This window comes from Eumetopias jubatus, unplaced genomic scaffold (assembly GCF_037043125.1).
Source record: "Eumetopias jubatus isolate StellerSeaLion01/CBP00866 unplaced genomic scaffold, mEumJub1_p1.0 scaffold_3, whole genome shotgun sequence".
Lineage (NCBI taxonomy): Eukaryota > Metazoa > Chordata > Mammalia > Carnivora > Otariidae > Eumetopias > Eumetopias jubatus.
In genome coordinates, this window is record NW_028274809.1 from 135,005,975 (window position 1) to 135,020,317 (window position 14,343).

At 36.1% G+C, this 14,343-nt stretch overlaps 1 protein-coding gene across 18 annotated transcripts in view; it reads left to right on the plus strand.

Moving 5' to 3' along the window:
• LOC114209779 (ELAV-like protein 1) overlaps positions 1-14,343 on the plus strand; it is a 149,852-nt gene that overhangs the window by 78,314 nt on the left and 57,195 nt on the right. For 15 of the 18 annotated variants that reach the window (XM_088021818.1, XM_088021822.1, XM_088021817.1 and 12 more), the window contains 2 exons: positions 10,763-10,959; positions 13,424-13,487. In XM_088021818.1, coding sequence (XP_087877944.1) covers positions 10,927-10,959; positions 13,424-13,487 — 97 coding nt within the window. In that variant the 5' untranslated portion in view covers positions 10,763-10,926. Of the gene's footprint in view, positions 1-612; positions 763-5,680; positions 6,542-6,631; positions 7,109-7,862; positions 8,112-10,762; positions 10,960-13,423; positions 13,488-14,343 lie in introns of those variants that run through there. The other 3 variants (XM_088021824.1, XM_088021812.1, XM_088021823.1) reach the window with 3 other exon arrangements.

The following is a 14,343-nucleotide window of genomic DNA, read 5'->3' on the forward strand; positions in this document are numbered from 1 at the left end:
TTTGAACAAATTTCAAAACTAACATGAAAATTCTAGGTTAACCTATTATATGCTAATAAACACTTGTTCCCCCAAACCATTGTTGATGGGAAGTATTGGTGTATATGGCTCATGTCAGGACACATGTAAAATATGGAAGTGAACCAACTAGAGTGCATTTAGAGAATTGAAAAATATGGGGTGTTCAAATGTCACAAGGAATGGTTGAAGGTATTGAGAAGCTTCCTTGAAAAGGAGAAGACAAGTAATCTTGAGACTTGTGTATTTTGTTTTGCACTGGAGGGCAAAACCAGGGAGATCAGGTTTCAGGGTTGCAAATACAGCTCCTTAAAACAAGCAAGGGCTCTCTACTAACTTTGAATGTATGCATTATGGAAGTGGACTGCTTTACCAAGTACCTCAAAAGTGAAATGGGGATGGGGGAGTTTGTATGATTTAAAGATACTATTTGAAATGAAAATGAATACATCATCTTAAATCCTTGCCATTAAAATGTAAGGGCATTTGTGCTAACAGGACAATTTTTGACTGAAGGAAATTATAGGGAAATGTGGATTTTTTTTTTTTTTTTGCTTTTGGACAGTTTTTACTGATAAACTTTCTTTTTAACAGACCTGACACTGTCTAAGGAAGGTGCTCTAAGAAGTTCAAGATCAAGGTTTCCAGAAACATGTCACTTGTCTGAGAACAATGAAATAAATGAAAATGTTAACTTATTAAATACTGGAGTTGGAACATAATATTTAAATACTAAAAGCTTTTGTAAGTTGGCATTTGTTTTCAAGATTACTTTTTGAAAGCTATTGGACAAATCCGACATAGAACTAGATTATTAAGTTTTCATTTTCCTCTTAAGACTTCCAAGGAGAGTAAAGTTAAAAAATTTAGATAAACCAATAGAAAGAAATCAATTCTACAGAAATTCTTAATAGAACAGTTTTGGTTTGAGATGAGTTATAGTGTCCAAGTGGGGGCGTTCTTTGATGTTCTGTGGTGTTTGGATGTTAGTAAGACTGAAAGGCCATAGCTTGGACTTAGAATTACACTCTTGAGATTCTCTTTTTGTAGTTAAATATAGGGGAATCCAGCTTCAATTGGAGCTTTTCCTCTTGCCAGGCACATAGTAGGTGCTCAGTTACTAATTAGATGGAGTGTTCCCAGGAGGATCAATATCACTCTAAAATTAGCGATGGAGGGTGCCTGGGTGGCTCAGTTGGTTAAGTGACTGCCTTCGGCTCAGGTCATGATCCCGGAGTCCTGGGATCGAGTCCCACATTGGGCTCCCTGCTTGACGGGGAGTCTGCTTCTCCCTCTGACCCTCTTCCCTCTCGTGCTCTCTATCTCTCATTCTCTCTCTCTCAAATAAATAAATAAAAGAATCTTTAAAAAAAAAAAAAACCCAGTTACTTTAAAAAAAATAAAAATAAATAAAATTAGCGATGGGGTCTAGTTGAGTCTGGCATCAAATATGCAGGACATAATTCTATAGTATCTTTGCCAGTTCTTTTGAGGCCAAATCATTGTGAGACAATGTTATGGCTTGGCTAAAAAAATTTTTATGATACCTTTTAATGCAAGCTTCTTAGTTCTTACAGTTAAGTACTTTTTCAAACTACTCTGGTTCTCTTCCAAATTAGATAAGAGATTATGGGTATGGAATAATTGTAAATACAGTAATGAACATCAGGGCGCCTGGGTGGCTCAGTTGGTTAAGCGACTGCCTTCGGCTCAGGTCGTGATCCCGGAGTCCTGAGATCAAGTACCACATCGGGCTCCCAGCTCAGCGGGGAGCCTGCTTCTCCCTCAGATCCTCTCCCCTCATTCTGTTTCTCTCTCTCTCTCTCTCTCAAAGAAAATCTTAAAAAAAAAAATAGTGAACATCAGCCATGGCCCAGTTTTTAAGGTGTATTTTGCCCCTCTGGGAAATAAGCCAGTAATTTTTTTTACTATTTAAATGGTTGTTTTAGTGAAAATGGCCCAAATCAAATTAATGTATTAAATACTTACTAGGGTTGATTTTTTTTTTTTAAGTGCATATAGAAACCACTCAAGCTTTAGGTACTATTAGTGGTAGAAATAACTGCTAATACATTGATTGTCCTTTGCCAGAAACTTTTACATTTTATAACCCATTTAAGTTTCATAACCACCTGGTGAGGGAGGTACATCATTATCCCTGTGTTATAAATAAAGAAATGGAGTTACAGGGAAATAGTATGCCTAAAGCCACATAACTTGTAAAGGGATGGGAGCATTCAAGCTCAGGTGGTTTGATTACAGATATCATGCCCTTAGTAATTAACAGCCTCTGTCCTATAGCTAGTAAGACGCAGAAGGGACAAAATTAACAAATATTACACCCTAAAATGCTAAAAATAATATTGATACCTTAAAAATAGGTTTGTGTGTGGGAATATTCTACCAAACACAAATTAGCTCAAATATTCCATGATGGTACTACCATCCCACTGTAAGGAGACATACTCTTAGAAGTGTATTTTGGTAACATTTGACATGGGGTGAGTTTATGTGTCCATGTCCTTCTGTATGTTTGTATGGTCCATGGATATACATACAGGTATATGAATTCAGTCAGCTTCAGTGTAAGAGCATAGTCCTCCCCTGAGAAAACTGCTCCCACCTAACTGTCCAGAGTAAAGACTACACATCTATATATTATACTTAGTTGTATTGTTTTTAAGGCATTAAAGCATCAAACATCATTGTCATCTCAAACACAGTGTCTCTGAAAGCTCATCAAAATCTAAGAAAAACAGACCTTTTATAACTAAAAGGCTGCGAACAAACTATACAGTATAAATTGTGACTTGTTTTGGAGATTATCCCTAAGCTATCAGACACTATTTTCTTAGAATTTCCTATCAGGTTTTTTTTCCCTATCAATTTAAAGAATTGGACTTCTGGCAGGGCTTAATAATAAACTTCATTCTGTCTCATAGAGCAATTCCAGCAAATCCTTACTTAGCATTTAGAAATATTCTCGGGTCTTAGAAGAGCAACCTCCTCCCAGCCTGTCCACATACACAGAAAATTAATAACTCCTTTTTCTGTACCATCATCCTTATAATAGTTTAATTAGTGTTTATGTTACATTGTACTGTGATTATTTCCTTATTTCTCTGCTGTTGGGCTGATAGCCTAACACGCTTGAGCCCAGAGACTATATCTTAACTCTGCTCACTTATGACTAATGGAGTAAATAGAATTGATGACCTCACATAGCACTAATACGTTAGTTCCTTTATTATACAATACATTGATACCAATATTAATATGGCTGCTCAAAGCAACTCACTAGTCAGCTAGACATTAGATCTTGCTTTTCGGTGGAATTCTCCCAAGCTCAATTAGGTCAAATCCATCTATAGGTCACCAGTATCACAATTTTACTAAAGGATCAGAAGGAAAAGATAAATTAGAAACATGAAATAGTGTTTGCCAGGTAATATATAGTTTTATATGTGAAGTAAGTCTGTGTAAGGGCTTTTTATCTTTCTCATTGAGATGAGGTACTAGTTAGGAATAAAGAATTTCACAGAGCATATTTTATCTCCTAGGTAACAGACAAGAAAAACTTTGACAATATATCTGATGTAAGTCTTAAGAAAAATTGTCCCTAGCAGGCTGAAATGGATTCTCAGATGTTCTTTCAGATTTTACAAGAAAGCACTATGGAGGTCAGAATTTCGGTTAGCTTTTCTACCACCGCAAGATTCAGAGTTTGAAATATTAAGTACTTTTAAAAAGTATTAAAATTATTTAATGGACTTTTTTTCACTTCATTGATATCTGAATCACCTATAGTTGATTGCTTAAGACAACTTTAAAATCCAAGTCAACCTTGCCTCAGCCAATGAATTCATACAAGCTTGTATGTAAGAATCCGACCAAAACAGCCACATCAAGAAACTTTGTAACTCTATCTACCACATCAAGAAATAGATGTTTTCACCTGCATCTTTACCTGAGATCTGGGTGTGACTCCTTTACCTAGCACTATGTTTGTATTCTTGCTGATCTCCCAAACCCTGCCTGCCTGAACCCCACAGTATTCAGTCTCTGAATCCTGTCTACCTAAATCTATGACATTCAGATGCTTTACTCTGCATTGAGAAATCTGGCTTCTGGGCTCTACTTTTGTTTGGGGGACCCAAGTATATTCCCAAAGTAACTGAAGCTCATAATACCTTGCTTGCTGTACATAGCCTCTTGAATAGATTTCACATGGTAGTCTGTTGCTCTTCATAGTTAAGTCCTCCCAAACAAGACCTACCTTGTCAAATATTTGGGTGTTTTATAGTTAAATGAATTCCTGATAATTCATTTAATTTGGTAATTTACCTGACACATTTGCTACTCAAATTATTTTTAATAACTTTTCTAAAATTAACTACTCACTTCCAGAGATATTCAATATCCTCATTTTTAGACAAGTAAAAAGCCTGAGATATCATTGTGTTAGAATAGGGTTTTGATAGCAAGATTCTAAATACAACACATGGCACAAAGGAAGCATAAGAATGATAAAATGATAACCTCGTCTTCAATCCAGGCCTGCATATAGTAACCCCCCCCTTATCCGTGGGGGTATGTTCCAAGACTCCCAGTGGATGTGTGGAAACCACAGATAGTATTGAACCCTATACATACTATGTTTCATATATATACACACACATACATATACATTCACATTCATATATATATGTATGTATATACACACACCCCCATGGTAGAGTTTAATTTGTAAAGTAGGTACAGTAAGAGATTAATAACTATAATAAAATGGAACTATTATAAAAATATACTGTAATAAAAGTTATGTGAATGTGGTCTCAAAATACCTTGTACTTTTATGTGATGAGATGAAGTGAGGTCAATGATGTAGGCATTGTGACGTAGCATTAAGCTACTGTAGATCAGATGATTCATTAGAAGGGGGATCAACGTCTGGACTGTGGTTGACAGCAGGTAACTGAAACCATGGAAAGCAAACTCAAGGATAAGGGAACTACTGTAATTATTAGCCATGGAAAGGTCTAAAGTGGCTGGAAACTACTTTTTCTGGCTAAGTTTACTTTTCATCTTGTTTCATTTCGTCTTAGTATGATAATCTTTTTGTATGAAATTGTACTGTTTGCATTTTTATAAATTCATGCATGGGCTGTATAGTTTTACGGTTTGTGATAGCTGATGTTATTTCAAGTAACAAAATTCCCTTACACATATAAGGACATTAAAATTAAGCTGAAAACATATCTCACATAGTAGATACCCAGTAAGCATTTAATTAATATTGAATAAAAAATCTGATTTATTTCTCATGGGAGTTTTAAAAGGTAAGTCAGAATTTTTAGAATTCTGTTATCAACAAATCATCTTACAATTTTAGAGCCTCTGTGCATTCAAAATTTTTACTTTTAGTAGTCAATATTTTTGTATTCAATTTCTTACGGTTGAAAAGATGAAAGTTCTAGAAATAGTAAAATGAATTTTTTAGATTCTTTTTAGACTATGCTTTTGGTTCTCTTACTTGCTCCTATAGAAAATAATTTAAGCATCCCTAAAGAAATAGAATTAGTATTCATTTGAGAATTCATATAAGAATTAGGAATAATCTGGAAAATCAGCTAATAGAAATGAAAATATTCATTACATTAATTTGATGATTCTAGACATGCAAATCTGTAAGTTATTTCCTATGATTTTGTCCTTATTTTTAAGGTCTCAGACAATAAAACTTCCATCAGTTCATTCTCATTCAGTAATGTGTGTACAGCTATTCATTCATCCAACAAGTCACTTTATTCAGAGGCACTTGCCTCTGATACCAGTCTCTTCAATGTCATCAAGATGCCATTTTATTCAGATAACAGTTGAGCATGTAAAAGAAACTAAAGATTTCCCACTGGTTTAGAAGACCATGAAATGAAGCAGAGCAAAATGTTATAATGCAATATAATAAATTCATATTTGTGAATATTATGCTAAAGAAGTGTTTAGGTAGCTTGGTCACTTTGCCAGAGGATTGACAATGGAAACAGAAGCTTAAACCCTGGGCCCCAGGCCCGCCAGCTCGCATCCAGATTTTTAAAAAAATACAGTATCTAATGGTTATGAAGACTACATGGCCGAAGACTGCAGGGATGATATCGGGAGAACGAATTTAATTGTCAACTACCTCCCGCAGAACATGACCCAGAATGAGTTGCGGAGTCTGTTCAGCAGTGTCCGTGAAGTCGAATCTGCAAAACTCATTCGGGATAAAGTAGCAGGGCACAGCTTGGGCTACGGCTTTGTGAACTACGTGACTGCCAAGGATGCGGAGAGAGCGATCAACACCCTGAATGGCCTGCGGCTCCAGTCAAAAACCATTACTTTGTCGTACGCTCGCCCGAGCTCAGAGGTAATCAAAAACGCCAACCTGTACATCAGCGGGCTCCCGCAGACCAGAAGGACGTGGAAGACATGTTCTCTCGGTTCGGGCGAATCAACTCCCGGGTCCTTGTGGATCAGACCACAGGTTTGTCCAGAGGGGTTGTGTTTATCCGGTTTGACAAAGGGTCGGAAGCAGAAGAGGCAATTACCAGTTTCATTGGTCATAAACCCCCAGGTTCCTCCGAGCCCATTACAGTGAAGTTTGCAGCCAACCCCAACCAGAACAAAAACGTGGTGCTGCTCTCCCACCTGTACCACTCGCCCGCCAGACGGTTCGGAGGCCCTGTTCACCACCAGGCGCAGAGATTCAGGTTCTCCCCTATGGGTGTAGATCACATGAGTGGGCTTTCTGGTGTCAATGTCCTGGGCAACGCGTCTTCGGGGTGGTGCATCTTCATCTAAAACCTCGGGCAGGACGCCGATGAAGGGATCCTCTGGCAGATGTTTGGCCCCTTTGGGGCAGTCACCAATGTGAAAGTGATTCACAACTTCAACACCAAGTACAAAGGCTTTGGCTTTGTGACCATGACAAACTATGAAGAAGCCGCCATGGCCATAGCGAGTATGAACGGCTACCGCCTGGGGGACAAAATCTTACAGGTTTCCTTCAAAACCAATAAGTCCCACAAATAACTTGCTCATGCCTTTTTTTTTTTTTTTTTTTTTTGTACGGAATAGATAAGACTGAAGAAGTTGGAAAAAAAAAGTGTGGTCATATTCAAATATTTAAAAATTGGCTGTGGTACTACTGGTTAGTTATGTGACCTTAAGTAAGTTGCTATCTCTCTCCAGTCCTCTGTTTAAAATTGTAAGAGATTGAATTTGGCTCTGTCTTATCCCATATTTTTAAAACCCTAAACAAAGTCAGCCTCCAATATATCCATTTTGCAAATAATTCTTTATACTGACATAAAAGCAAAGGAAAAAAGTTAAGTCTTGTGGATTTATGTGGAAACTTTAATATCACCTTAGAATTTTGGAAATTATACGTTTAACTTTGCCATTATGGAAAAAATTGTTAGATTTGTTTCTCCTACCCTTCATCAAACCCAACACCTTGACTCTATGAGATACAGTCAAAAAAAGAAAAACAATCTCCACTGGAACTTAGAGAAGGAGAAGCACTTGCTGCACTGTAAATGAAAAATAATGATAAAATTTTTAAAGTTTATCAGATAAGGCATTTAATTGAATTAATGGGACAATATGGAGTATTAGATGATTTAGTTAACTGAAGTTTATAATTACCCTAAACTTTTATTTGAATATTTTCTAAAACATAAAAAATTGCAATATTTTAGTATATTGTTTAATCTTAATATTGTTAAATTTTATGAGTAAGGAATGATCAAGTCATATATTCTGTAATAATAGGTATAGAAGTTTTAAGAATTATGTTCAATGTGTTCTAAGCCATATAACACAGAGGATATTTGATTACAGTTTTTTCATTTTTTTTTTAAGATTTTATTTATTTGACAGAGAGCGAGAGAGGGAACACAAGCAGGGGGAGTGGGAGAGGGAGAAGCAGGCCTCCCACGGAGCAGGGAGCCTGATGTGGGGCTCGATCCCAGGACCCCGGGATCATGACCCAAGCCGAAGACAGATGCTTAACAAATGAGCCACCCAGGCGCCCCTACAGTTTTTTTCTTGAGGTAGAGTACAAGAGACTAATTCAGATTAACTAAGGATTCGATTTGAAGAATTCCAATTTCCTTTAAGCAAAATTTCACTTTATTTCAAGCTGAACATTACTGTATTCATGATTTGACGACACACTTAAAGATGTACATTCTAAAGGATTTTAATTATAAAACTTTCAGTTATAATCTGTTGCTTGTAAGAAGGCCATATACTTGTATATCTCTCCCCCACTGTCAGAAATTGGATCAGAAGGGATTGGATTACCAAGAATGGCCGCTGGTTTTGATCATGGTTATGTACATGTGGTAGACTAGGACAGTTTTATTAATACGCAAATCTATTTTTGAATAGTGTGAAAATCTGAGTTGGTTGTAATTTGAGGCCTCAAATTCTATAAATGAGAGTAAATATAATTTTGAGTCATCAAAAATAGTTCCTAATGCTACTTTAAATTTTTTTAAGTGTTGGGGTGCCTGGCTGGTTGAGTCAGTACAGCATGCAAATCTTGATCTTGGAGTCATGAGTTCAAGCCCCACATGTGGCATAGAGTTTACTTAATTTTTTTTAATTTTTTAAAATTTGTTAGCATTTTTCATGTGATTTTTAAGGGCCTATTCAATGCCCACTATAGTCCTAAAAAGATTGTCACTGTCAGCAAAGAACTTTTAGCCTAGATGGAAATATTATACTCACATACAAGAAACAACTAGAAAATAGTGTAGTGTAAATTCTATCAGGCAGACTTGAAGTTCAGTAGAAGCTCAAAGAAAATGTGGACTTAGACTCATCAAAGAAGACTTCTTAGGTGGAAGATGAGCTGAAGTGAAGAAATCGGAGACTTTCAAGTTCAGGAAACATGAGTCAAGGCATCATCAAGTAGGAAGGAATAACACATATACTAGATCGAAAACAGAGATTGGTACTGGGGAATAGGTAGGGAAATGAATGTAACCATGTTTGAGATTCTTTTCTTTTGCCTAAAGTGCCCTAATTTCTAATAGAAGAAAACAAGAGTATTTGGATTGCCTGCGACCCTTTGAGAGCCAAAATGTGATGATTTGAAGGGGGGATAAAAACACAATTGGAAGGAAATCTAGGATTAAATTAGACAAGTTTACCCGAAATATTAGGGGGTCTATGTATTTTAACTCAGCAAATCAAGTGAGAAATCTTAAGGGGAAAGGATTACATAGCCAGTATTTTACTACCAGGGATATTTTTTGTTCTAGGTAAAATTGATCTTAATGCTATGAGAATGATTGTGAATTAATACCAAAGTACTGTTAAGCCAAATAGAAATACTCCTTTTCCAAATGCCTCTCTAATTTGCTTCTAAGCCTTAGCTCAAGTTGTTTACTCTTAGAGTGTCCTTTCCCTCATCTTCACCTGTCTAAATCTTCTCAGGCTATTTACTCCTTGCATTAAATTTTCCCAGTTCATTTTTCCTCCTCAGCCAGAAATGCCATTTCTCTCTTTTGTGCTCATATACCTGATTTAGAACAATTAATAGATCCTGCTTTATAGACAGGGATTATCTTAACTCTTTATTGTATACACCACAAACTTAACATAGTGGGTGCTTGATGAATGGCAATTGATTGCTGAAAATCAGCAATAATATCTTTATGATAAATTTATTCTGGAAAGGCTAAATACCAGCTAGATAAATACAGAAATGCCTAGGCTCCTTCCTGGTAATTAAAAAGTTCTCCACCTTTTACTACGTTTACAGGGCTCCTTTGATTCTGTGCTACCTACTGACACTCATGCCTCAAGTCTTATTTATCTTAAAATGTTCTTTTTAAAAATTTTTTAATCAAAGCTCAAACCTGTTGGTAGGTTTATGAACAGTTAGAAGGCCCGTGAAATTTCAGTATCCCTCTGGAGGGCCATTGGTAATCTAATTGATCATCTAAAGCTTTTCAGTGAAGTATAGTTTAATTGTTTTCTGTTGGCCTTTATTTGTGTGTCTCTGAGGAGATGGGAGATGATAGAATGAAAACTACTTATATTTAAAAATGCTTTTCAAGAAACACCATTACCATAATCATAAAAAAACAAATATCTTGAGCATCTCCTGTGATTCTTTGAAGTGTGTGTTTCTGAATCCCTCTGCTTACTGGAACCACCTCATTGAGTGAAATAGGTTTTCTAATTTTCTTGGACAATTGTGTAAAAGACTATCCACATCACACCAATGAAAGCTTTTTTTTTTTTTTTTTTTTTGAAGCTCTACACCCATCGTGGGGCTTGAATTCAGACCCTGAGATCAGAAGTCTCGTGGTCTACTCACTGAGCCAGCCAGGCGCACCCCAGAGAAAGCTTTTAGAAATCTAAGACAAAACTGTGGCTCAAATATGTAGCATTTGTTTTCTGCTAGGACATTCAAATCATATTTATAATGTGATAAGGTTTTATTTTATGTACCCTTAGAGCTTTTATATAAAATATGATATTTATGTCTTTTTCAGAACCTGTATGTAAATTGCATTTTTTGAAAGATCTGTTGTTGCTGTTGAGTTTGATTTGGCTTTGAGGATGGTTGACTTGTTACACTTAACATTTAACCAAAATCCAGGATTTCAACCAGCAACTAAATAATAGTTTATATGGCAAAGCAGTTTCCCCTCTGTATTGATTTGCTTTATGACCTGTTTTCTAGGCATGTATTTTGATACCACCACTGCCTCCCCTCCAAAAGGTGAGAACTGACTATTGCATGTGTACCTAGACCATGTGGAGAAAGGACTGAGACTGGAAACAGAAAACAAGACATTGTATAGAGCAGAGTACCTGACAACAGCTCGCTCTTGTAAAGGGCAATAAATGCCACACAAGATGATCTCTCATCACAAAACTGTAAGTAAATTTGGGGAAGTACAGGGGAATTGGACCATTGTTCCTGCTGATTCAATAAAAAAAAGTCTTCATTTTATAATTTGTGGCCTGTATGCTGTAAATTAAAATGTACTGAACTGTTAAATAGTGGACTTTCCTAATTTGTTGATAAGAATTTAAGGCAAAAGAAAGTTCAATATTCCCTGAAAAGTAAACTTAGGACCTTTGCCTTAAGACCTGAGGCAAAGGTTACATGAATTTGGATAACTGGGTTAAAACTAAGTAATTGGGCCTTTGCCTGGAAAACAGATTAGAGAACTTTAGTCTTGAAACAGCATGGAATAGGGAGACATTAGGGCCTCTTCCAACAAAATAATGGAAGTTGACAAAGTAATGGAATTTTTGGAAATTAAATATAGTAATACTATATACTATATAGAGAAAGATTCTAAGATATAAATTCTGGTGGCAAAGAAACTGGGCATGTGACTGTTGCAGTAATCTAGGAGTAAAGAAAACCTGAACAGAATAATAGCATTGAGAATGGAGATGAAATAATAAATTTAAGATATTTCAAAAAAAAACTGTAGAACACCATGATGAGTTAGATAAAAGGATGGTGTCAAAAATTATGTTTTCTGTACTGGAAGACAATGGCAGTATCACTGAAAGAGAACAGTTAAGAAAAGTGAATTTGAGAAGGAAAGATGTGTTCCGTTTTGGTAACATTGAATTTAAGATGATATCTAGGCATTCCATTTGAAATCCTTTAATTAAAGATCACTGAGTATACAGAAGGGGAATTCTATGTAAAAGTCAGGCTGGAAAGGTAAATTTGTCAGTTATCCTCATAAAGCTGATAAGAGTAGACAAGAGAACTGAAACTGTTAAGGACAATAGATCCCTTTCTTTTATTTATTTTTTATTTTTTTTTAAGATTTATTTATTAGAGACACCTGGGTGGCTCAGTCAGTTAAGCCATCTGCCTTCGGCTCAGGTCATGATCCCACGGTCCTGGAATCGAGCCCCATGTTGGGCTCCCTGATCAAGAAGAAGCCCGTTTCTCCCTCTGCCTGCCACTCCCCCTGCTTGTGCTCTCTCTCTATGACAAATAAATAAAATCTTAAAAAAAAAAAAAAACACTTATTAAAGAGCACGCACATTGGTGTGTGAGTATGCAGGCAGGGGGGAGGGACAGAGGGAGAGAATCTCAAGAAGACTTCCCGCTGAGCATGAGCCGCATTGAGGGCTTGATCTCAAAACCCTGAGATCATAACCTGAGTTGAAATCAAGAGTCCAACGCTTTACTGACTTAGCCACCCAGGCACCCCAATCCCTTTCTTTTAAAAAGAAATGTGTAACACAAATTTACATAAATAAATTGATTAGGTACGTAATCTTAAATAAACATTTCCAAAAATCAACTCCCTTTTTTCCTTAGACTGTGGTATCCCAAGCTCATGCCTGTAAGAAAATCCCTATACTTATATTAGTTATGAGCATCAGTGACTAATGTGTGTTAATATTCTTGAACCTTACCTTCACGTCTATTAATAAAACAGAGATCTTTCCCAGTATTAGATTGAGGGAAGGAAATTGAAAACTTAAAGTTCAAATGATTCAGTCAGTTAAAACTTTATAAATTTGACATGGCTTTAATTTCTCAAATGGAAAGGCAGGTAATTGAATTGTGGGAAATGTGCTGGTCTCCAGTTTCAAGAAACAGTACAGCACAAAGACCTGGCATTCTGGCTGAAGAGCTATAATAATAAACAGAAATTTGAAAACCAGGAAGACAAGTTTTCCAAATGTGCAGTTGTGGCATTTCAAAAGAGATAATAACAAGAAATTCCAGAAGATGGCCAAAAATAGGTTTAGATAATTGAGATTCCTTATATGAATACTTGTTTTTGATGGAGAAACACAGTTAAGCAGAAATGAAGGTTCTATCTAAGAGGCCTGTGACTTACTCCTTCTCACTCTAAATCAGGTTTGCTTCTGAAAAAAAGTGTTAGCCAGAACAAATCAAACAGGGATTCAGTAAATTGTAGCCAGGAATTTAAAAGTGACCAAAGAGGGGAAAATTTAATTGAAAGAAAATATTTTGTTTTTCTAGGAGCTAAACCTTGTGTTGTAGGATTTCTATTTAGAATGTCAAAGTATCTTGCTCTGTTTACCTAGTTACTACTTGCTGTGAAAAATAGCCACCTTCATGAGACAGAAATTCCACATTATTCTACATCTTGAATTGATTTTTTAATATATATTCCATTTTAATGATATGTAAGGAAACCTAAAACGTTAATCTATGCTTCCAAAATAGCATTTAAAAAACTCAGTAATATGTCTTCTGGATATACCAGCATCTTTTAGACCATTTCACCTCAATCCTTGAATCATTTGATTAATCCAAGTTCAGTAAACCTAGGACTTTAAATCGGGTTATCCAGAACTGGGAACATTTTTTTCTCTATTTCTTTCCTAGTTTCATCTGACTTATATGCCTGCTCTGATGACTTCTATCTTTTTAAGACTCCTAAATTGTGAAGGTAAGTCAAGATTTAATATCAATTATGGTCATATAACATTCATTCTGAACTTGTATACCCTTAATATTTCTTTAATTACTAAGCATTCTTGTAGCATTGCATTTTTATTAACAAATTATGTAAATTCCTATTTTGGCTGGACTGTTTTACTCTGATTAAATGTGTAATTTTGTGTAACTTTCAACTAGTTAGTATTCCCATATACATCTATATTTTCATCTTATTTTGTGTGCTATTACCCAAGTAAACTTTTTTTTTTAAAGATTTTATTTATTTATTTGAGAGAGAACACACGAGCAGAAGTGGGGTTAGGGGCAGAGGGAGAGGAAGAGGGAGAAGCAGACTTCCCACTGAGCAGGGAACCTGGACACGGGGCTTGATCCCAGGACCCTGAGATCATGACCTGAGTTGAATGCAGACACTTAACCTACTGAGCCACGCACGCATCCTACCCAAGTAAACTTCTAATAGAAAAATACCATGGGATTTTTTTCTGTAAGAGTCTTTAGCTTGAATCAGTTCCTTCAGACTCTTTACATAAAGTGTCATCCATCTTTGAATTTACTATAATACTTGTTTTTCCAAGTGCCTATTCACTGAGACTACAGTGTTCCAAATTGTTCAGTTCAGTTCAGTTGAGACCATTAGATGTACAGCGCTGTGGGGGGAGTGTACAGATCAGTATAAAGCACAATCCCAGGCCTCATCTTAAAAGAACTCATAGAAGCTCTGACATTGCAGCCAGATTTTCTTGGGGTGTCTTACTACAAGAAGAGTAAGACAAACTTCTCCTATTTGGCTTCCAACTTGGGAACCCAAGGAAATTCAGATTCTTATCAGAGTGTGAAATAATGGA